At 44.2% G+C, this 23,164-nt stretch overlaps 1 protein-coding gene across 1 annotated transcript in view; it reads right to left on the reverse strand.

Annotated features, from left to right (window-relative positions):
• Positions 1–5,401: 5,401 nt before the first annotated feature.
• LOC122154731 overlaps positions 5,402–23,164 on the reverse strand; it is a 54,375-nt gene continuing 36,612 nt past the window's right edge. Inside the window, exon 10 of the mRNA XM_042806017.1 lies at positions 5,402–5,472. Coding sequence (XP_042661951.1) covers positions 5,402–5,472 — 71 coding nt within the window. The remainder of the gene's footprint in view (positions 5,473–23,164) is intronic.

Below are 23,164 nucleotides of genomic sequence, written 5' to 3' on the forward strand. Positions count from 1 at the left end.
TTTTTTAGCCCATATTGCAGACGGCAGCCACGAGAGAGGAAGATTCATGTCACCTGCCCAAGTTAGCCCTGGAAGTATTTGGCAGAGATTTGCACCCTGGTCTCCAACCTCATGCTACAGCTAGTGACCGTCGCGCCTGTCCTCCCTGACTCCCCTTCAGCCTCTTTTCTGTCAAAGCAGAGATGAGGACTATTGCCATCTTTCACCATTTTATCAGGAATCTCTTTTTATTATTATTATTATTATTTGTTTGTTTGTTTGTTTTCAAAAACTCCCTCTCTTTGAAATGGTTTGAGGGTGTGGGAAACTCTACTTTCACTAAAAGGAGAATTAAGTTATGGACAAAAGGCTGAAGCAGAAAGACTAGAAACTGTAATGCTAACAGAAACCATTCAATATTTTAGAAAAAAAAAAAAATCAGCTGATCCAAGGGTCATCCTGTGATTTTCATGGAGTGACTCGTGATTTTCCAGGAGAGTTGCTGGGCAGACCTTAAAGATCGCTGCCTATGTGGGGATACTAATTCTAAAAAGCATTCGGCTCCTCATCAGATGTTGAGGAGCAAGGCGCGTTTTCATTTTTCCTGCACATTAGCCAAATTAAATCAAAATAAATATCAATGAAAATATTGCACAGGACATAAAACCCCATCCATTTGCGCTCTATCCATATGCTGCTTTATGAGACGCTGGGTTTCACGCCTGCTCGGGCTCTCCGCTGCCAGCCTCGAGAGCGCAGCAAGGCGCGGAGTCCCCGATGTGCTTTAGGCATTCATCCCTCAAATACCGCACCCCGGGGCTTGCCTGCGTTTTTGTTCTCACCACACATCTTCGCCAGGATTATTTGTGCCTGCAGGCAGCAGCCGTGGCCGGGATAACGCCTGCCAGCCCGGCTCCAGCCCCTGCCACCGGCTCGGGCTGCACCGCCGCTGCGGGATCAGCCACAAGGTGCATTTCTGCCTGCAAAAAGTCCAATTCCTAAAAGGTGCTTCGTTCGTTAATTACCTTCCGGTGGTTCGGACAAAGCGAATATTTACGTGCCCGGGAAGTTGTTTCTTAGGGCTGCTGGTGTGTTCACACCGAGGTCCCTCGCTGTGCATCTGCATCGGAGATGCCGCCGTTCCCTGACTGCGTGCAACCTGCCTGCAAAGCAAAGCACGGAACACCCGCTAAAGAAAGCATAAAACGGAACTCAGGATTTAAAAATGCCAGCTGATTGTCGGCTGAGGAGCAAGAATAGCGATTTCTGCTTTTAAAACTGGTGCAGTTTAGGGTAATGTGATTAGAGATTCAACATTTTCCCCTCTCATTATTATTTAGCTCCCTCATTTGAATGCTCAGGTTTGAGGGAAGGGGGATTGCTTGGAAATTACACACACAGCCAAATTTCTTCCTTCCCCTTTGACAGGGCAGCGCTGACGGTTATTGTTCTTTTCTAGCTGCATTACGCTGTCCTTGATTTTTGTTTCAAGCAGTCTAATGGCATGATGTCAAATCCTGCTAATTGGTTTAGGATTAAAATGCAGGGCCACATCACTCTCTTGATTAACCAGCAGCAAAACTGCTTTTGTCTAATGATCGTTTCAGAGGAGAAAGAAAATAAAGCATATAAAGGAAGCTTCAGGCTTTTGTCAGTGAAAATACATAGGAAACTGCTTTTTTTTTTTTTTTTTTTAAGGGGAAAAAAAAAAATTGCCACTGCTAGGCCCGCTAAGTTTTGACTTGTAGCAGTTAAAAAGCAGCCCTGCAGGGAAAGATCGCTTCCTAAGGAGCAGAGACTGCTTTTATCCAGCATCCAGCCACTCGCTGCGCCGCACCAGAGAACCCACGGCTGGACCTTCTCATCTTTAATAAACCGGCAGCAAAAAAATCAATGAGGACGTCTCAGCCCCTTTTCTGGCCTCCCTGACACCCAAACGGCTCCAGCCCCAGCTGAGTTTGTGGTGGGATAAATAACCCGGGACCGAGCAAAGGCTGCGGCGGCCGGTGCAGCGCCGGGGAGCTGCTGGGAGCTGCGGGTGCCAGTGGGGACCTGAGTGGGTTGCGGGATGCCTGGGGCCATGGGGAGGGAGGGGGGGGTTTGCATCCCTGGCATCCCCCTTCGCTCACCCCCCACGACCACAGAAATTAATTCTGCAGCCCGAGATGAGGCTGTGTTTGTCGGGACCGAGCTCACCTGTTGGGTGATCAGCACAGAGCCAGGACAAGCAGTTTTTCCACCATAGCTGTGAGGATCAGGGATTATTAGGCGGAGAAGCAAGGGATGCATGGTTCAAATTAAAATGAGGCCTGAAGCAACATTAAACCACTACTTTGTTACCCCTCTGCTAAAAAAAAACCCAACAAACCCACAAGAAACGCCCCCATCAACCCCCGAAGATTCTCCCTGTTTAATCTCTTTGGCTCCTGTTTTCCCTGACCAGCTGAGGGATTTAATTTCCAGGGAATTAGACGTCCGATTCAGGGTATTGTTTTGGGAGCTGTGCACATGATTTGCCACACACAGTCCTGAAAGTCACTGGCGGACCCAGTGCTCCCAGCACGCTCCCGGCCCGGCCCCGCTCTGCCAGGAGGTGAAAGGGACTTTATTGGGAAGGTTTTGATGCATTTGGCATGTCTTTGAACCTGGCTTCCCCAAAGGGAGAGAATGAACTCAGGCAGAGAAAGAAAAAGGAAATAAAAGGGCCCTTCCCATCTGCCCCCTTGCATTCAATGGGGAGGTTTTTAAAAGGTATAATAGAGGTTTGTGTGTTCCTGCTGAGATTTGTTCTGGTCAACTTCTCCGGGGCGCTCAGACGGGGCGGCGTGGTGTGCCTGCCCTCCCCCAGTGCCCTCCAAAAGAAATTATGGTGGGATTTTTTTTTTTTTTTTTTAATTTTTTTCTTGCTGCTGCAAAAAGTGCGCGCCGTGCACACACGTTGCTCTCGCACAAAAGCGACTCGAGCCAGCACCACTGAAAACAAAAGTGGTTTTTTTTTCTGGGTTTTCACCAGCAGCGCAGTTAAGCCTGGTGTTCCCGAGCGTGGCGTCGAGGCAGCCAAACTCCAAACATCCCTGCAGGATCCAGCCCAGGTTTTCTTAGAGAGCATCTCCAGGATGGTGGGGACAGGGAGCATCTTAGTGCTCAGCCCAGTTTTACAGCATCCTGTCCCGGAGGTAAATCACCAGCAATAGTGGCTGTACTCCAGAAGTTGTCCTGCTCTTTACCGTGCTTCGCAACTTGTCGGTGCAATTATTAAAAGCAGGGTTAGATGCAAAGCTGATATTTTTTAACGTGATCCTGGCCCCAGCACAGATGAGATGACATTTAACAACACTAAACACTCAAGAAGGGGCCCCGTGTCAGCACCCAACAGGTACAAAAAAGCCCAAGAAGTTCTTGGCTGTGGTGAAGGGCTTTCTGCTTTGCAAACTATGATAGAAAGAGTGGAAATATGTTTTGTCTCCTTTTCCCTGACTCTGGGACTCCAAAGCAGGAAGATGAGAACATCCTGCACACATGTTAATTAGTCATTCCTTAAAACCAAATGTCACAGCGCTCATATTTAATTCCAAGAACAGACTGATGAATATGTACGTATAGTTATATTTCATTTACATACTCTGGGATTTGTTAAGAGACGCCTAATAAAACCATCTAAAATGAATTAGGTCTTCTCCTACTAACATTTATTTTGAATACACATTTATCAGAGGAACATTCCCAATACTGTAATAGGAGATTTTCGCAGAAACAAAATACATATATTACATTTCATAAATGCAGATAGTGAGTTAAAGCAGCCACCCTCTAAATGAGAATGGATTCTTGATGTGGCAAGCACACAAAAAAGGGGCTTGAGAGTTAGGGGGGAGGCAGTGATTGGGTTTATAGGATCCTGTCCAAAGAGGCTGAGGCTCAGCACCCAGAAGGCTGTAAGAAAGTGTCCACGTAAGGGAGATGTTAAAGGAACTGAATTATATCCTTAAAGTCATCAGGAAAAGAAAATCCCTTTGAGACTTTTGCATCCTCTTATTTTCAACTTCCTAGTTCTGCACCTAATGCCATTTTTTAAAAAATATATTTTTTCCTTTGCTCAGAGCCCCTACCGCTGGAATGGGGTGGCATCCAGGTAGCTGCACTCAAAAAAGCCCTTGCAGCCTGAGAGGCCTTTCAGGGATTTTTTTCCTTTTCAGAACAATCCAGTTTATAAGGAAAGCACTGTGGTTTTGGTTTTCTACTTTCCCCCACTCCCCAGCTGCCCTGCACCCTGTGAGCTCTCGGGGGGCATGAAAGTGTGGCTGCTCGTCCTGGCGGGCACATCATCCGTTCGACAGGTCCTGCCGCGGGAATTCAGCTCACACTCCCGCTGGTGTGTGAGTCTGGAACAAATCTGGCTCACTCGCCCCGCGTTGGCTGGCCTCTCTGGGGCTAAGAGGAGTGGAAAGCAGTAAAATCTCCTTTCAGTCTATAAAAATCTGCAGAGATATTTGGAATGTGCAGAGGGAGCAGATCTCCCGAGTAAACCAGAGCAATGATTAAAATAGTCACTTTTCTGACCGTAACCGCAATTTAAATACTGCGGCTTTTGTTTGCAGAATAGCTATGGTTTATATTCTAGTGACAGTCACACAACTCCAGGGGTTGTTTTCAGAGTTAGTGGCAAAAACATGTGGTTTGAATTTAAAGTCTTAAAGTTAGAGGATCAACGTTACTCCAGCAAAGATATTGCCAGTGTCTCTGCGAGTCATAATTTTAAATCATCAGGAACCTGAAGACTCCTCATTAAATGATTAAAGGGAACAGTAATGAAAAAGCTAAAAGAAAGGATAAATATACAGCCATATAAGCAGGAACATCTATTTTCAAAGCAGAAAAAAATATTGCCATCCTGACAAAAGGCAATAAACATATCAAACTAACTCCTTTTTTTTTTTTTTTTTTTTTTTTTTTTTGGCCAAGAATGTAATCTTAATAAAGCAACAAATTTTAGATGGCAGGGTAAGATTACAGCTCTTCTAGACTAGGACTAGAGTTGTCCCATAAACAGGTTATTGCTACGGGTTCCAGTCACAGTTAACTCTATAGTTACGTCCCACTTCCCGAGATTAAAATGATCCCTGAGATGAGGTGATTTGATGGTGAAGTTTTCCATTGAGGTATCAACCTTGTTTCTGTTCTGAGCTCTGCATTTACATTTTCCCCAGTAACAACGGCCTCAACACAGACCTCCCAGACCTCAGCCCATTCCCAGAACAGACAGTGGGACACGGAGATCGGAGCTGGGATGGGTTTTGCAGGGCATCATCAATTTACATGGGAGAGGAGCAAAGGTACCCTCCTTCCCAGCCATGGTTGCATTGCTTTTGTCACCCGTTTGCCCCCTCTCTGTTTAAGAACATACCTCAGCTAAGCTGCTTTCTCATTCGTCAAAGTCAGACAGGTCATGGGCTGCCCAGCTCTCCAAGCCATACTGACCAGTTTCAGTAAGTCCTGAAATGGGAACGATCACGATCACGGTTAACGAAGACATGGCTAGTCAAACCCTTGGTACGTTGTGTTTACAGGAATTGCATTGGGTGGGTTGCAGTTTTGGTCTTTCAGTGCCTGTTTTGGAGGAAAAAAAGTGAAAAAATAAAAATAAAATATAAAAAAATGGGTAAATGTTTGACTTAGGCATTATGCAAAATATATAAATATAAATACATGAGGCTTGCCGCAGGAGGGAGAGCCTGACTGTATCGATATATTGGCAAGAATGCAAGGGTTATATTTGAAATGTAGAAAATAATCCGGTGAGTCATCTTCCATACGCTTTGGCTTGGGATCCTCTCCTGTTTTCGCTTTGACCCAGGAGGGCACAGCACACAGCCTGAAAATAGGCAGCGAGATGACGTAGCGTGGCTGCACCGCTCTGCTCCTTGCAGGGAAGCGCACCAATCCCATCCGCAGGCATTCAGGAGGGATGCTCAGAAAAAGTCTGAAAAATGCTGCTACCATAGGCATTGTCATGTTTTTCTTTAAACCATATTCCACCACCTAACGGAAATAAGCAGATTAGAAGAATACTCCCCCTAGAAGAACTGATAATTAGATCGATGGCACATAGAAATGCAACACGCAGAGTCATCGCATTTCTAGTCCCTGGATAAAGCAGCCATGTGCTACCTTGGATTACAAACCAAATCAAGAACAAAATCAGCACAAGAAACTGGAAGCACATGCATTAAATGTGAAAATGAAATTTTGGATTGTAACATTTGCAAATATAAAATAGGATTCAGCCTTAGGCTTGGTTACAGATGACCTGTCCGTGGCATCTTGTTGAAACTGAATCAGCTATTTACCTTCCAAAATGGCTCTTTTCTAGCAGACTTCCAGGGCCAGGCCATTTCTTCCAAAACAAAGTTGCTGTGGTCTGCCCTGAATGTGTCTTAATGCTAACGGCCAAGGTGGGCACCCAAAAGCAGAGACCCCAACAGCTGGGTCACCAACCTCTCTTGCAGATGACTTTCCCGGGCTCTGCTCTCCCAGCTGCATCAACAAGCTGCTTTTAGAGGAGGCCAGAACTGCCCACAGCATCCTGTGGTCACTGAGGGGTACACTGCTCCCCAAATCAGGTCCTGGGCACTTAACTCCTCTGCAGTGACCCTGTGCAACTTGGCTTGGGACACCCTCCCCTCCCCGATGTCCCTAAATATGAAATGCAATTCCCAGGAGGAGGGAGCCTGCGCTCATGTTTTTGTATTAATCTGCTGCCTTCCTGGAGATGGAGACTGATGGATTCACCCTGTTCTGCTCCGCTGTTATTGAGCACCAAACCCCTGACTCTCACCAGCACAGGTGTCTGTTGGTCAGGTTGAAGAAAATTTGAATTTATATATACATATATGTACACACATATGCACACACACACATATATATGTACATATAGATACACAAGACTGCAAGCAAAAGTTATCTAAACCTCTGTGATACTAAAAAGCAATTCCTCATCTGTATTTCATATCTGAGCAGCCAAGACATGACCCAGATAGAGGATTTTAATGAGCGCAACACCTGGGCTATATAAGGGTAACTTTCTCTTCATCCCACCAGTCTCCTGTCCTTACCCAAGCTTGACTATCACATATCAGCCATAGGGCCCTTCATGAACTACCAACATACTCTGTTCCTACTTAGGATATCAGTTACACTCATTTTTTATGCAGTTTATGGTCCCCTGCGTGTTGTTACCAGTCCTAAAGCATCCATATGTGGGGCCTTAATACCACAGGTAGCTGGCTGGGGCACATTTGCAAGAGCAAGCTTCCATCCCCAGCCTGCTATCTCTCATCTTGCCAGCTTTCATTTGGCTTCATGGGTTTTTCCATCAAAAGGAACTAGCATTTAAAAAAAAAAAAAAAAAAAGAAAAAAAAAGATTGAAATCTTAAGACCTATCTATTAATTTACTTTTTTCTTTCTTTCTTTCACATTGGAATGAGTTATCTCAGAAATTTGTCAAATCTGGCTGTTTCTTAATTTATTCTCTCAGTCCAACTGCTGGTCACAGTCACGCATGGGACACCATGACCAGAGGGCTTGGTCTCAGCCTCAGCTTTACATAGAAGAAAATTCCCTTTTCACTCTGCATCCATACATACATGAATTATACGTACAATATAGACGACTGCTAAACAGTAGCAAGGGTTTCAGCACGTTCACTAAAGAGGTTGTTTTTAAGTAATTCCTCCATGAATGAGAAAGTAACCAAGCTCTCAGTCCAGAAGTATCCCCAGGGTCAATCTGGTTTTATTCTCCCCTGTCCTTGATATATTTTGCTTTGCAAGTGATAGAGGTAAGAGGGGTACTTATGAGGCAGCATAAACTCCTTCGGTGTGCTACTACGTGCCTTCCCTTGGACAATTTATATTACAGAGAAGATACAAAGAGGCAATATATTTGGAACAGTTGATTAGAGGACTATTGCTCATATAGGCAAAACATAACATTTTTAATCCCATCCTCATTTGATTTTTAAGAAAAAAAAAAAAAATGATCTCTGTATCTTGGCATATGCATCATGTTGAAATGGAGCCATTACTCTGGACAGCTTTTTCACAATGGCTCACATAATATGGTATGAAAATCATGCTCCTGTGTTTGCATCTCAGAAGGAAAATAAAAGGCAGTTAAATTATAATGCAAGAGCTAAGCTATGAATGGATGTTGCATTCAAGGAGTCTAATGCTTAAGAGGGGGAAATGACAAGATTTTTTTTTTTTGCTGTTCTGGATATTTTATCCTTGCAACAAGCTCAACCGTCAAATGTTTTGAGAGAGGTCAAAACTAGTCTATCTGTCTTTTTTATACGAGTTTGTGAAAGGAATCTCTCCTCGTGGAGTTGTACAGGAATTGACACGATAAACCTAAATGGCTCCTTTACAACTGTTAGGGTTTTCTGTAAACACATGCTGTCCTGCCAGCCAACCAGCTTCAAACCCGGGTGCTGAGCACAGCAGATGGTCTATCCTGCCGATACACACGCTACTAATTCATATTTCAATACACAGCTTTGCTGCCTAAATGAAGCCACTGCATTTTACAAAGTTTTAAAACTTCCAATAACTGGTAATTTTGAGGGGGTTAAATGTGAGGGGAGGGGAAGGCTGCAAAGAGAAGGCGACCGGCTCTAGTTGGAACGGACATTTTGGAGGTGCTTGTTGCACTGTGATGTGTTGTAAGCATGAGCTGTGCCATGCAGTGCCTCCTGCCAAGGGGAAACCATGGCACGGCTGCCCCGTATTAATAGAGGAATACATAAAACCAGAGAAACCAGCCCTGCACCACTCACAAAGCAAGGTGGAAAGAACAGAAGAGGTAAGTGGCGGTGAAAAACAAAGCTACTTGCAGTGATCGTGGTCATAACAACGTGCCATCAGCACAGCCATGTCAGATGATCAGGATTTTCATGGGGAGGGCAGGTTTTGGGGAGGGATGGAGGATAATGCAGTAACTCCAACAGCTGCCTCGACCCTTCTCTCCACCCTGCTGCTGCTGTGTGCAGGAATACATTCTGACATCAACCCTTCAATGTAGAAAACCTTCTCCCTTAGCTAAATTGGACCCTATCCTTCTCATCACCTCCAGCATCCAGTTATCACCTAACAAGTTCAGGTGATGTAGTGCAGTACAAGATAATTGTCTTTCCACTGGGCTGCCAGAGCATGATGTGAAGGGGAAATTGTTACTACTCCTTGAAAAAGATCGGAGCGGGGAATAAAAAACATTTTTTTTTTTTTTTTTTCTGACTTTAAGAAACAGGGAAAGCAGGGTAGCAGGTTTATGATGCTGATGGTACCGTGAACGTCGCAGTGCGCAGACCTGCGGGCACGTCAGCCCCGGGCTCGTGGTTGTGCTTTGCCAAACCTGCCTGGAGCCAGCTGCACCGTCACCGTGTCCTGCGGCCGGGGCACTTCGGTGTCACCAACCAGTGGCTCCGAGGGTGAAGCTGGGAGCAGCCACTGCTCAGCCCTGGGCCCGCTGCTGCTCCTGCCAGAGGTGGACATGAGAGGCACACGCATCCTAAACATCTCCGCAAATGCCTCGAGGCATAGTTCATGCATTTGGCCCAAAGTCCCCACACTGCTGTATTAACTTCTCTCCTCCTCCATCACTGACAACTGCTTATACCAGAAAGAAAAAAAAAAAAAAAGAACTAAAGAACAGAAGGAGTAGCAATCCTCTGCACACATAACCCTCCTCCCTGCAAGGGGATTGCTTCTTGAGTTTCTCCTGTTATGGTTTTATCAAATGTTGCGCCTCCTCCACTGAGCCGTGATAAGTTGGGCAACTTCATCAAATTCAACACAAAGTAGGAGCAGAACCTCCTTCTTAAATTCATGAAATCTTTCTCCCAAAGGAAAAACGCAAATCAATATTGACTTTCTCTTTTTATTTCAATTTACTTACTTTCTCTTCCAGACCCTCAGCTACAGAGATATTGCCAAATCCACAGTTTGTTTCTCTGGCCATAACAGAGAGTGAACAGTTCTGATAAATTTGTTAGAGTGGAAAACAGAACCAAAGCGGCCCTAAGAGAGAGAGAACAGCCATTGTTTTCATACACCATTTTGGCTTTCCTTAGTTAAAGAGTCTCAGATGTGTAATTGGGTTTATTCTTTAAAAAACCAAAAACCAAACAAACAAAAAAACCAAAACCAAAAACAAAAAACAAACAAAAAAAAAACCAAACAAAATTTGGAGGTCTTGTGTATTACTAAAGGGCAGAAACTAAAATCAGGAATTGCCACAGAAGTCACTCACACTGTAGCTAAAGAGAACATAAATCAGGAGAGAGACTTGTAACAGAGTCTTACAAATTAATCACTAATTAAAAAATAGTAGTATGCAATTAAGGAGTGTCCTTTGATAAGCATGCTGCAGTACATGAATTATCTCTATGCAGACACATACACAGCATTGCAATAATATTTTTATATCCTAGGCATAAATGCATGGCATGTGTGCGTGTGTATATCATATTGATGCAAGGTAATGCACAGGACTCTTTGTGTTGGCGTTTCAAATAAAAAATCTACTTACTGTAAATCAGATAACTCCGTTCCATTTAGATTTAAAACTTCTCTCCAGCACACCTGCTGCCAAGAAGGGGGAGAAAGGCACAGGGAGTGTTTTCAGAGGGAAAAGTGGAAGCTAATGAGAAACAGCCACATATCTGTGCTTTTGCCCCGGCGCGGCCGCCGCGGCACGGGGGTCTGCAGGGCGCTTGGTCCATGGGATAGGAAAGGTTGCAACGGGCAGTGGCACCAGTTCTGAGGGATCAGGGTGTCTTGCCTTTTAGACTTTCTTTCGGTGACCTAATCCATTTTCAGAGCGTGTTAAACGAGACTTATTCTCATCTCACACATCCCATTGCAAACCATTTTCTGCCGCTTGCAGCTTGAAAAGCATTTCCCCACAACCAACTGCTTCTTTCTGTGCCTACAACTGAAAGCAGTCATTGGCAAACACAGCATTACTCACATTTTGGGTTACTGTGGCCACGGTACTCAACACCATGGATGCCAGGAACCATGTTGCTGAAGAAGACCTAGAGCAGAGCAGGTGGATGATAATAAGATGGGTTGACCAGACAAAAGATGAACGGCAAAGCAATGCAAGCTCACCACACAATTCCTCACAGCTTGTCTCGTTTCTCCTGTAGCAAGGGTGTTTGGATCAGGAATACATTTTCTAAAATTCTCCTCCTTTCTTACTTTCTGGAAAATCCTCCCAGAAAGTCTTGGCTCCCTGCAAGCCCTGGGGGGGCCTCGGGGTGCTGCACGGGTGGACAAGTGGCTGCGCTTCCGCCTGGAGGCAGAAACCACAGCAGCAAAAAAACAGATTTCACAGGAAGAGCAAGGAGGGGTGGGGGGGGGGAGGAACAAAAAAACTGGAAATGTGTTAGTTAACTTCGTGTGGTTGTTCGAGCCACTTCCTGACACCCAAGCGAGTCATCTGAATTTAACACATTTCTCTTTTGCATTTTGCAGCTCACCTTTAAGAGAGCACAAGGCGGAGGAGGTGGGAATATATGGACTTCAGCCCTTCCCATCAGTTTCCCCCTGTTACTTTCAAAGCTTTTCTATTTAGAAAGGAAGGCTTTTTTTTTTCCTGCTGTTCATACATTACACATACTTCCCAGCCAAAATATCTTGCTTGTATATTTTTTTAATTTAGCCTACATTACTCAAAATTGCTCTAAGAATAATTAAAGAGAATCACTTTCCCCATCTCGTTGATTTACCTGACTTTATTTCTGAGGAGCGTTTTAAGAAATAACCATTAAAGAAAAGGGGAGGTCAACAATTAAAGATAAAATAGCCCCACATCCTCCTTCTTTTCTGAATCTAATGGAAATGTTTAAACTGCATGGATACTTATCCTTATGAAAAACATATGAACAAAACAAAACCCCCACTATTCTGGTGAGATTCTGTAAACAGGACAAAACGTTAACTGCGGAAATATATCATTTAAGACCTCTATTTCCTTCTAGCTCTTTCCAGGGACCAAACGAGCTTTGCATGCAGATTTCGTTTCAGCTGAGTGGAATCGCTGTCATAACTGTTCTCCAAAGCCCAAGCACTGAGGTCAGCCCTGCTCCTTCTGTACCAGGATAAATATTAACAAGTGTGACTAACCCATTCCTTGCGCCCTTCTTAAATTTTCCAGAGTGTGTCAGCAAGCATGAAAGCCAGAGATCAAAAAACGCGAGGGTTTTATTGTTGGAATTGGATGGGAAGAAGGATGCAATATAGGTAAAAACCCAGAACCTTGAAGAAGCCGCTATATGACAACACCAATAAAAACTGAGCAAATTTCTGGACTACAAGAAAATGACCTTTCCCTCCTGCTCAAAAATTAATAAATTTTCACTTGCCCCCTACAATAATGTTTTACAAGTGCTGGACCGGTGTCCCAGGAGCAAACTTGGACTTTCACTGTGGGTTCTGAAGGACCCGGGAGAGGACAGAAGTGGTGAGGAAGGTGTAATAAAGCTTAGTGCCTCCTGGGCAGAGGCGACAGGGCTGTGGTGGCCTCAAGGGCCCATGCTTGCTTCTGTTTTTCTCTTCACAGCTTCTGCTCATGAATTTTCATGGTGTCATGGATAGTATTCCTCCCTCCCATGCGATGCATCTTGCTGTGAACCGAGCTGCCCTCCATGCTGGAGTTTGTAAGACCACCAGCACAGGTCTGGTTATATCACCCAGAGATTTCTAGGGGGGGGAACTCTCAGTCTAACAAATCTGGTGTTAAATAAAGCACCTAGAGATGCTTAGTGCAGTTGCCACTTGATATCTGTGCAGCGGCAGTGATGCAGAGCCTGGTCTGAAGAGGCATTAGGACACACAAGCCAAGCAGCTTTGCCCACACTCCATCGAGTGATGAGAAAGCTGTAGATTGCATTTATGGTGAGTTGAGCATCAGGAAGGGAGTGAAAGAAAATAAGGGGAATTGTAAATGTAATAAGCATCTATCACACAGCTTTCCAAAACTGGACTAGTTCTGTGGACATGGGGAGAGCAAGGGGCCTCTGCATACCCTGCTCCTACCAAAAGTTTGTCAAAACCAGATTACAGCCTTGAGAATGTTTCTGCACAAGGTCAGGTCTAGTCCTGATGGAGCTGAGGAAAATTCAAAGGCAACTGAAAAAAAAAAAAAAAAAACTAAACTAAAAAAACAACACAGAAATGACGAACAGTATTTAAGCCTGAAAAAGGTGCCTGTGATCAACCAAAACCTGGGCTCATATGATTCAAAGCTGTTCACTCGTAATGCACAGGCCTCTTACTTTCCAGAATGTGTTTAATTCCCCTACACATTCTCTCAAACGAAAGGTATGCCCCAGATTTCAGCACCTCTGTTGCGTCTATCCCACTGACCCCACAAGAAATCATCTCACTCAGTTTGTTTCCACACCTGGCTTTCTTCTGCTGCACGATGTCAAACTGCATAGCAGAATATACCCAAGAACATAAAAATTTCTCCCTCCATCTTTTGAAGCACTTTAGCTATATAAACAGCAAATGAGTGTGCATTTTTTGGGTCATTTGATTCGCAAATTATAAGTTGGAAAAGAAGACAGATGAATTGTGGTCCTGACCTGCACAATTCCTGTTTCACAGCCTTGTTCTGCCCTGGTGCAGTGATAGTCAGAGCTTCTGAAAGCATGGAGGGAACTTGGGATGAAAAGAAACGAGGAAGAAAAGGTAGCATTTATTGACCCCTTTGGATCTTATAGCCTGTGACATCTGCCAGGACTTGACAGAGGATGTGAAAACCTTCTGCAGACACCGTACAGCAGAGGTGGAATTGCTCAGAGGCGACACTTATGAAAGCAAGCTTCATGCCCGAAATCCAGGTCTAAAGCCCTTATATTTTTCCAGCCTGGGAAATACTTGGATTTGGATTTCTTCACTCAATAGCTCCTGATCTCCTAAAAATTCCCGTGTGTAAATGCGAGAGATACCCAGCTGAGTCCAAGGAGGGTCAAGAAGAAGACACCTACAAACCAGTGTTCAATGCTCGGCAACCTCCATTGCACAGCAGCGAGATTTTCAGCAGCAATGCAAAAGAAGCCGTGCGGGAGAGGCTATAAGGAAAAGTCCCGGGAAACCTCTTGTAACTTGCATAATTTTTAAACTTTGCCCAGTTAAACCGTGGTTCCATTAAACTTTCCTTTGGCTGGCAAAGGACTGGCTGAATTATTACAGAGAACAGCCCTGAGCAATTAAAAGAGAGAGCAACATTACAAATCTAAGATTCGGTAGACAAAAATCTCTTGCAAAAGACACAGCCCTATAGAGTTATAGCCTACTCAAATGGGGAGAACCAAATTAAATGAAAAAACATATTGTATATTATCTTAATTTATATATGAGATTTTAGACAGTTCCAGATTTCTGGATTAAATACAATACCATGTGGCTCCATTAAGCCTCACTGGCCTTTTAGAATATTATTGAAAGAAATAATATATAACAGTTTGAAAGGTTTTTGGATGCTTGGTGGCATCATTATGCAATTTATTAATATGTGGGTAGAGTGACTAATGCCTCTGAGGATATATTTTTAGTTTCAAAAAAATAAATATAAAAAAGAAAAACGTGCTGGGGGGGGGGGGGGGGGGGGGAGGGGGCAAGAAGGGAAACCAGCTACAAATGGGTTTGTGCTAGCGGCATGTGATGGCATGCATCATTCTGCCTGTCCCTCCACAAGCCCAGTACTCAGAATAGACCATTTCTCCTTTCCCTTACAGCATTTCCAAAGGGGCCCAGAGGCCCCAGCAATTACAATTTGGTATAATTTGGGTATCTAGCTCCTTTTCTGGCATCTTTCCTCCATTTTTAAGGCTGAAAGGGACAATTTAGATCATCTAGTTTAACGCTTAATATAAATCTCAAAGAAAATAATTTCACACATTCATTTGCTAATAGAGCCTATTACTATATGTTTCACCAAGTCATCTGGGCTGGCCTCCAGTTCTGATTACAAGATGCTAAAGGATGACAAATCCCTGGCCCCCTTCAACAGTCTGTCCCAGCAGTCAGCCCCCTCTCCCTTCCCAATCTCCCGATTTTGCCCGTCTTAAACTTCCAGCCATTGCATCTCGTTATGTTTTCCCCCGTTAGGCTATAAAGCCCTTTTGTATGTGGTATTTTTTCCTCCAAAGGTATTTACTGGACAGAGTCAGGTCACTGCGTGATCTGCTTTTTTGCTAAGTTCACCAAATTGAGCTCCTTAAGCCCCTCTCCACAAGATTTCCTTTTCCAGCCCTCAAATCGTCCTTGTAAAACTGAACCATAGGCTGAGAGTTTACAGCCTCTATCATGAATTCAAGTCCCTGAATCTCAGGTTAATAAAGTCTCTATTTTTTAATAAGGCTTCTGTGAAATGACTAGAAATAGTCCCGCAGGACGTGTTATTTGGAGGTAACTATTTCCACATGGGCTGGAGGTACAGCCCTGTGAGCAAAGCACGGGGAGAGCAGTGGGAGGGCTCTTCCCTCCCCTCCTTACCCTTTTCTGCGGTGTTTTTCAGTGCTTTCCAAAGTTGCATTTCAAAAAAAAAAAAAAAGAGTATTTTTCTTGGAGGGTCCACTCCAGTGGACAATTCCTAGGCTTCTAGGAAGAAGCAGCGTGATTTCACCTCCCTGTGCCCACGGAGAAAGCAGCTCCCGAGGAAGCTGCATCCCCCAGCACAAAACCTGCCCTGCGCCCGCCGGGGCTGGGAGCCCCATCGCCAGCGGGAGCAGAGGCACTGACAGGGTCTTGGCATGTCTCGCTCAGCAAACCGCTCCTTCCCCTGGCCCAGAGAGACATCTATAAAATCTTTCAAAGCTCACCAGAGCCCCTCCTTCCTCCCAAATTAATAGAATTAAAAACAAACCCTGGTGGTTTTCTTCCCTGTCCTTTTCCAGCATCGGTGTCCACACTTTGGAGCTGTTTCTTGCCATTATTAATTGGTTTATGTGCTGTTTGTTAAATGACAGCCGAGGTTCACAGGAGGCTTGGCTCTAGATCTTTGAAGAAAACATTCCAATATTGCCAAAAATTCAATGAAATGACAAGACATGGTGAGTTCTAGACAGTCTCCTTGGGCGCTGGATTTTTGGTTCACTGCTCCACAGCTTCTGGATGAGATAATATTCTGCCTTTTCATCAGCTGTGTTTGATTTGTATGTGATACTACACACCAAATGAGGAATTTAAAAGATATGCCAGCTCAGTTTCCATTCAGCCTGGCTTTTACGTACCCCACAGGGACAAACTTGCTGTCCCAAACTGAAAACAAAAATTTCAGAGGCAATCAGAACTAATAAAATATTCAAGTGAGCGAGGTCAGCACTAGCCCAGTCACTTTTAAACTTTTTTTACTGCTTTGATTTGTTTGATTATTTGTTGCTCATCTTTGCTCCCAACATTTGTGATCCAAATCCTTCAAGATGACATCATTCACTTCACTTCAGGCCACTTTCCATCACCCGAAGATGTCTACACGTGTCATGAAATCTTCCTGTGACTTAAGAGCTCCCCTGATGTATCTTCACTATTTGGCTTCAAAAAAACCTTTTCTTTCCCTCTCTGATGAAAGACCACCAGTTTAAAAGCAAGAGTGAATAGGTGATACGATTAGAGTAAACCATTTAATAAAGCAATTCTCCTTTCTAGCTGTGAGTTATCCACAAAGAACATATAGAATGCATGGATTACAAGTACTTGCCATTAGTTAGTGACTCAGCATCCTGGTACTGGTGTTACACCCCAAAAGCAATGCAGGCTTGTGTAAGCAGCCTGCAAAGCCTATTAGATGAACAGGAAATTTTGCGGTCAGGTGTAAAATTTAAAATTTCCATGTGGCAAGCACAATTGCACAAGTATTCTTAAAAATAACTGTGCCAGGCACAGCATAGGAGCTTGGTTGGTTGGTAGAAGCAGGCAGGAAAGGGTCAAAAATGCAAATATGCTTAGAATAGCAAATAAAAATAATTTTTGAAGGGAAAGAATATTAGTGGATGTTTCCTAATGGTCACCACTCACCCTGTTCACTCTTTGCACTGCACTTGCCAAAGGCATAAGGTTTTAATTTTGTTCATGGTCAATGTAATGTTTAGAGTTTCATCTACTTGAACGATTCTTCGGGGACTGGTTGCAACAGCTACATTTTGGGTTTAAATTGCAGGATTTTTTTTTTTTTTTTTTTAAACTACAACCGAATCTTACCAAGGAGTGAAACTGGAAAGGATAAAATTAGATTCCTGAACCTTCATCCCTTTTTAGAACCAGACGTGAAAAAACTGCATCCAGGTTTGTTAAATATTTTTTCCACATCTGGTGTTCAGTCAAAACCATAAGAAAAGTGCTGGAAATCTCACAAGAAGTCTCGTACTCTTGTGATTTCCAGTCCAATTTTTGCAGCCACAGGAGATCTGTATAGTTCAGATAAGAATCTGAAGCAGAAGCCAAACCCAAACTGTGAACCTCCTGAGGCTCACCCCACCCACAACAGCTTATGTCTTTACCCATCATTTGCAGCAGATGTTCTCTCAAATTCTCCAGTGAGATAAATTCCATTAAAAGTTTCAGGAGAAAGATTATAAGATACATACAGTACAAAATAAAAGTGTCCAAAGCAGCTCATCATGGGCCATTAAGCTATTGTTAAAGATCTTCATACAGCAGCATCTATTGATTAGAGCAGTTTGCTTCTCCTTACTACTCTTTTTTCCATGCTGGGCTTTGGGGGCTTTTTGATCTAAAGGCCACTGACGTCAATGAGAGTATTTCCATTGTCTTCAGTGGGCTTCGGATCAAGCCCTTGACAAACTGGTTCTCCCATAGGTCAGTCCGCAGAGTGTGTGTCTCTGCCAGAAGATTGTCCCTAGAACATTTCACTGTAGATTTACAGTCTTTATAAAATTTTTAAATGAAGTTCTATAGTTAGATTCATATGGTATATCATAAATTACAGCAGACTCTGTAAGCTTGGGTTAGAGGGTTGGTTGTTTTTTTGGTGTTGTGCTTTTTTTTTGTTTTGTTTTTGTGTTTTTGTTTTTTTTTTTTTTCATTTGGCTCCCAGGGAACGTATAGTTTTTTCCATAGGTACTTTTCTCTAAACGATAATTTTACCTGCTTTCTGCTGTTTTGCATCAGAACATGTGCATCTCTCACAGCCAAAGCTGTCTGAGGAAAGTTGTGCCTGTGGCAGCGGTGGTGATGTGAGCAAGCGAGGACTCGCCACCAACTGTCTTGGCGTTAGTCAGTAGGGCAGGCTGTGGCTTTGGGCCTTCCTTGGTACTAGTCAGACCACTGAAAAAGAAAAACAAGCCAAAAGTTTCAGATCACTTTTCTCCCTTAAGGTGTAGTTAAAGCTGAAAGTTGATTTTTGACTATCACCAGAGGAGCATCTTATGTCCAACTCTGCCATCAAACCCTTGAGGGATTTATCCTCAAGGGGGCAAGGAATGATCTTCATCCAGAGCCTTGCACACATGAACATCAGTCTTAACTGGGACCGCTACAATCTCAACACTTCCTGTGGTGGCCAGGCAATATGACAGCAGGAGACAAGGGACAGCCCTCAGACACTGGAATCCTAATTCAGATTCCCCATTGCTGGAGCGTAAATTTAAGAATTCAAGCAGCATTTACGGTGCCCATCTGCAAAGTGGGAGCAATAATCCCACAATACCTTCTCAGAAATGCTGCAAGGCCATGAACTCTGTCTACACAGAGTAGTACTGTTCAGTAGTAAATGAAATCTGTTTTCACTTCCAAGGCTATGGCATAAATTACTGTAGGCAGAAATCCAGCCTAGCAGGCAATGAACTGGATGGGGCCCACTCAGTTCCTTCCATCTTTAGCTTTGATTTTCATTGTTCTGTTTCATTAACAGAATTTCCATGTCTTTTTTCTCCCCCCTCCCGCTGTAATTTTTCTGAGCTGTTAATTTGCCAGCAGAGAGAATGGCCTCATAATTGTATACCAGCTCCTCCAAAGCACCCACAAGAATCTGAACAGTTTTTAGCAGACTCAGCATTTCCCTCTTTCTCAGTTATATATATAGAAAAAGAGGCTGAAGAAAGCCCGCTGTTGTGTTCCCACTGGGGGACCATAATCTGGCCACTTGTCTTCTGCTCAATGTACATTGCATTGTGTAGACACTGTCCTTAAAATCAGGACAAGTCCTCCCAAGTCAATGGGTCTGTGGCAATTGGCACCACTGGTTTTGAAGGACATAAGCATCACCCCAAACCAGACATCAGCTGAAAATGTCTGGATTCATTCTATTCTCTTTTATTCCTTTTTAAGGAAGGATGTTGATTCCGCTCGGGCCACCTCTGCATGAAGGAAAATGGAGGAGGTGCTCAGGAAAACCGTAAGGGATAGTAAAACTGTTCAGGCAACTTTTCCAATTCTGCCCTTAGCTCTCCCATGTTCCCAGTCCCTAAACCCTACCAGGGACTAGCTCCACTCTTGGCCTCTTCCCTGATCACTGGTATCAAAATCTGCTTTTACACTAAGGATGAACAGACTTTTTGCCACCATTAGCTGCCTGCTCTGATTCATGGCTAATTTTAAATAAATTAACAGCAATAAATTTGATTCAAATCCCATTTTTCCCCCAGTAGCAGGGTTTGTGACTGCATACGAGCTCTCCCACTGGAAACAAAACTGGAAAGATAAAAATAGATGAGATGAATGAGAGATTACAGGATATAGTGATGGCCACTTACCAGCTGAACAGGATTTGCTGCTGAAGGCTGATGAAGTCTCTTCTGACTTTGTGGTTTAGCAGCAGAGAATCTGCTCCATAATTTTTGTTCAGTCAAGCTCTCTTGGAAGTAACACCCGACCATCTAGTATTTCCTTGGGGCTCTGGAAGAGGGGATGTTCAATGCCAACCTTGGCAGGAATGGCACCATATGAGCTCGACCAGGGTGCTGGGGGGTTTGGATGACCCAGGTTTTAGGGAGTAAGGTGAGAAGAGCAGTGGAAACCAGCACCTAATGCATCCCCTGCCTTACCTGCCTCCTCCCAAACATCATTAAATCCTCACCAAGGAGGTTTCTGCAGGGAATTAGGAAAGGGCACATAGCAGGACATCATTTGCCCATATCTGAACTCAGGATTTCCACTGGGGTTTGACTTTGCACATCATGAAGACCCTGTTTAATCTCCACTTTTGAGATACAAACACCCAGGCACAGAAAGGTTAAGAAATCTGCCCAAAGTCTCTGAGCCAGAAATAAAGCTCATTAGTTCTTCATTCACAAGGAACCCTTTGCTTCCACCTCATCCAAACTGCCATACGATAACCGCCGTCAAAGGCATCTCAAAAGAGGACATCAATTTTATAGTGGTTTTACTCTTTGAAAACACAAACAGGCTCTCCATTAGGAACTATAATTTATCTGTTTGTGACCACTGACTACAGGTCTATGAAATATATCTAAATGGCTTGCACGGAGTCAGAAAACTCAACCCAAGTATATATGGCACACACATAACAAAGCTCTGCAAATCTGAAAATGCAGAGTATCAGCAAGAGCTCTGGTTTTCCGGACTGATTTGGGAGGTAGGTAGGCTTAGCTGAAGGCTGCGGTTTCTAAATTGGACATGGTTACCTAAAACTATTGGAAATTTGAATTGCATGTCAGATGTCTGGAATAAATGGACTCAAGAGACATAAGAAAAAACATGTGGCCCAGTATTTTTCTCTTTCTTAATGTCTTTTGGAAACTGTTTAGATCTCATCTGGGGCTTGTATAGTTTCTTTGTTTAGTAATTCTGAATTGAAATTCTTTATAAAGCTTTGTTAATTAAAAGGTAAAAACTTGATTGTTGCACACAGAACCCTTCATCCTGAAAGATGCCTGTGCACTTTCCAAAAGCATACTCTACTTTCCGGAAAAGTAAACGATCCAATGAAAACTAGGCAGCACAGCTATTTACCTCAAAGCGACCAAATTTAAATTCCAAAATGGACCGTTACGGCCTGACCCTGTTTCTAACTCTGCCAATAGCTGTTGTATCTGAGCTGTTGCACAGCAAGCGGTGAAGCTCCCCCAAGCCCTTGGTGCCAGGCTGACTTGGAGCTGCAGATCTTTAGCAAGACCATCCGATACAATTATGAAAATTACCAGCAGTAAATTTCCTGAGATTTGCAGCCATCTCTGGGGTGAACTATATTATCTGCTGTATCGTCCCACCATGCAATAAGACTGAAAGAGATACAAGACAACATCTTGCCATAGGCAGAGTGGCCTAATCTGAACTGAGGAGGCAGGATTTGGGATGAAATGTTTCCCACCAAGACGTGGCCTTGTCTTTTAAAAGAGAAGAGGGAATTTTTCAGTTTTGCCACATCTTGGAGATGGTACACAGCTTCCCTTGCTCATGCTGAGCTCCCTAACCCTGTTTTCCACAACCCAGTAACATTCCCACAACCTTCCTTGTTTGCTTGGTGAAGTCAAGCAACCTACTCTTCAGCAACCAACAGCTTCTTAACTCACACTCCTCACCTGGTGGATGTTTCCACTTCTGCTGTTCATTATTAAGTTCCCAGGATGATGCATGTTTTTTAAAATTTTTCTACTTATTTTTCCCGATGCATTCTGAGCACTTCTGATGCCTGCTCAGGTGCAGCCTCCGAACTTTAGAGTACAACACATAGTAGGTCATGAGTATGATTGGGAAAATACCACCCCTTCCTCATTTTTTTTAACCTAATATTCTTCTACAGAGTCCCAGAAACTGGACTAAGAAATCTGATCTCTCTCTTTTCATCTGACAAGGATGCATGCTCAGGCCTAGATTGCTGGAAATGGTATAAGGGCATAGATACCTCTTCCTCTTTCACATTCCCATGTGAACCTCATGAAGTTCAACGAGGCCAAGCCCAATGTCCTGAATGTGCATCAAGGTAATCCCAAGCACAAACACAGTCTGGGTGGAAAATGGATTGGGAGCACCTCTGAGGAAAAGGTCTTGGGGGTGTTGATTGACAATAAGCTCAACATGACCCGGCAATGTGCACTCGCAGCCCAGAAAGCCAACCACGTCCTGGGCTGCACCGAGAGAATTGTAGCCAGCAGGGCAAGGGAGGGGATTTTCCCACTCTACTTTGCTCTTCTGAGTCTTCACCTCCAGTGCTGGGTCCTGCTCTGGGGCCCCCAACAGCAGACATGGACCTGCTCAAGCAGGGCCAGAGGAGGCCACGGAGATGCTGGGGGGGCTGGAGCAGCTCCCCTGGGAGGCCGGGCTGAGAGAGTTGGGGGGGTTCAGCCTGGAGAAGAGAAGGCTCCGGGGAGCCCTTCGAGCGGCCTCCCAGGGCTTAAAGGGGGGACAGGGAAGGTGGGGAAGGACTCTGGATCAGGGGGTGGGGATAGGTTGAGGGCTAAGAGTCTTAAGCTGAGACAGGGCAGATTTAGGTGAGATCTAAGGCAGAAATTCCTCCCTGTGCGGGGGGTGAGGCGCTGGCCCCGGGTGCCCAGAGCAGCTGTGGGTGCCCCCTCCCTGGAAGGGTTCAAGGCCAGATTGGACGGGGCTGGGAGCCCCCTGGGCTGGGGGAAGGGGGCCCTGCCCAGGGCAGGGGGTTGGGACTGGATGGTCTTTAAAGTCCCTTCCAACCCAAACCATTCTGTGATTCTATGATTCTATGATTTTACATCTAGTGGAAAAGGCAGAGGATCTTGGTGGGCTGTCCAGGCAAACCTGGCAGCACCTCTCAGCAAAAACATATGGTAGTTCATGCAGATGAAGTTATATTTTCTGAAAGCTCTAAACTATACCAGCTAAAGTAGAGTTAATGGTAGCATATAAATACTGGAAAAAAAATACTGCCTTTATATTTGCTTCTTTTGTGGGTATTAAGGAATCTCCATCCAGTCTCTGCTTCTGGATATGTGTATATATATAGGTCTGTGCAGACTTGGCAGGGTTAAACTGCCGGGGGTAAGAAAGGACATAAAGTCTTGGAAGGATTTTGACAGCCCCCTCTTTCCCACTCCCAGCACTCAGGTGTGCCAAAACATGGTTTCTTTTAGACCCTCATAATTAAACGAATGATGAGGAATTTCTCACCAATATAAGACTGAATTATTTGTTGCTTAAAATAGAGCTGTACCCTCTCCAGGCT

Source organism: Tyto alba, unplaced genomic scaffold (genome assembly GCF_018691265.1).
Source record: "Tyto alba isolate M040663 unplaced genomic scaffold, T.alba_DEE_v4.0 Super-Scaffold_1000006, whole genome shotgun sequence".
Taxonomy (NCBI): Eukaryota; Metazoa; Chordata; class Aves; order Strigiformes; family Tytonidae; genus Tyto; species Tyto alba.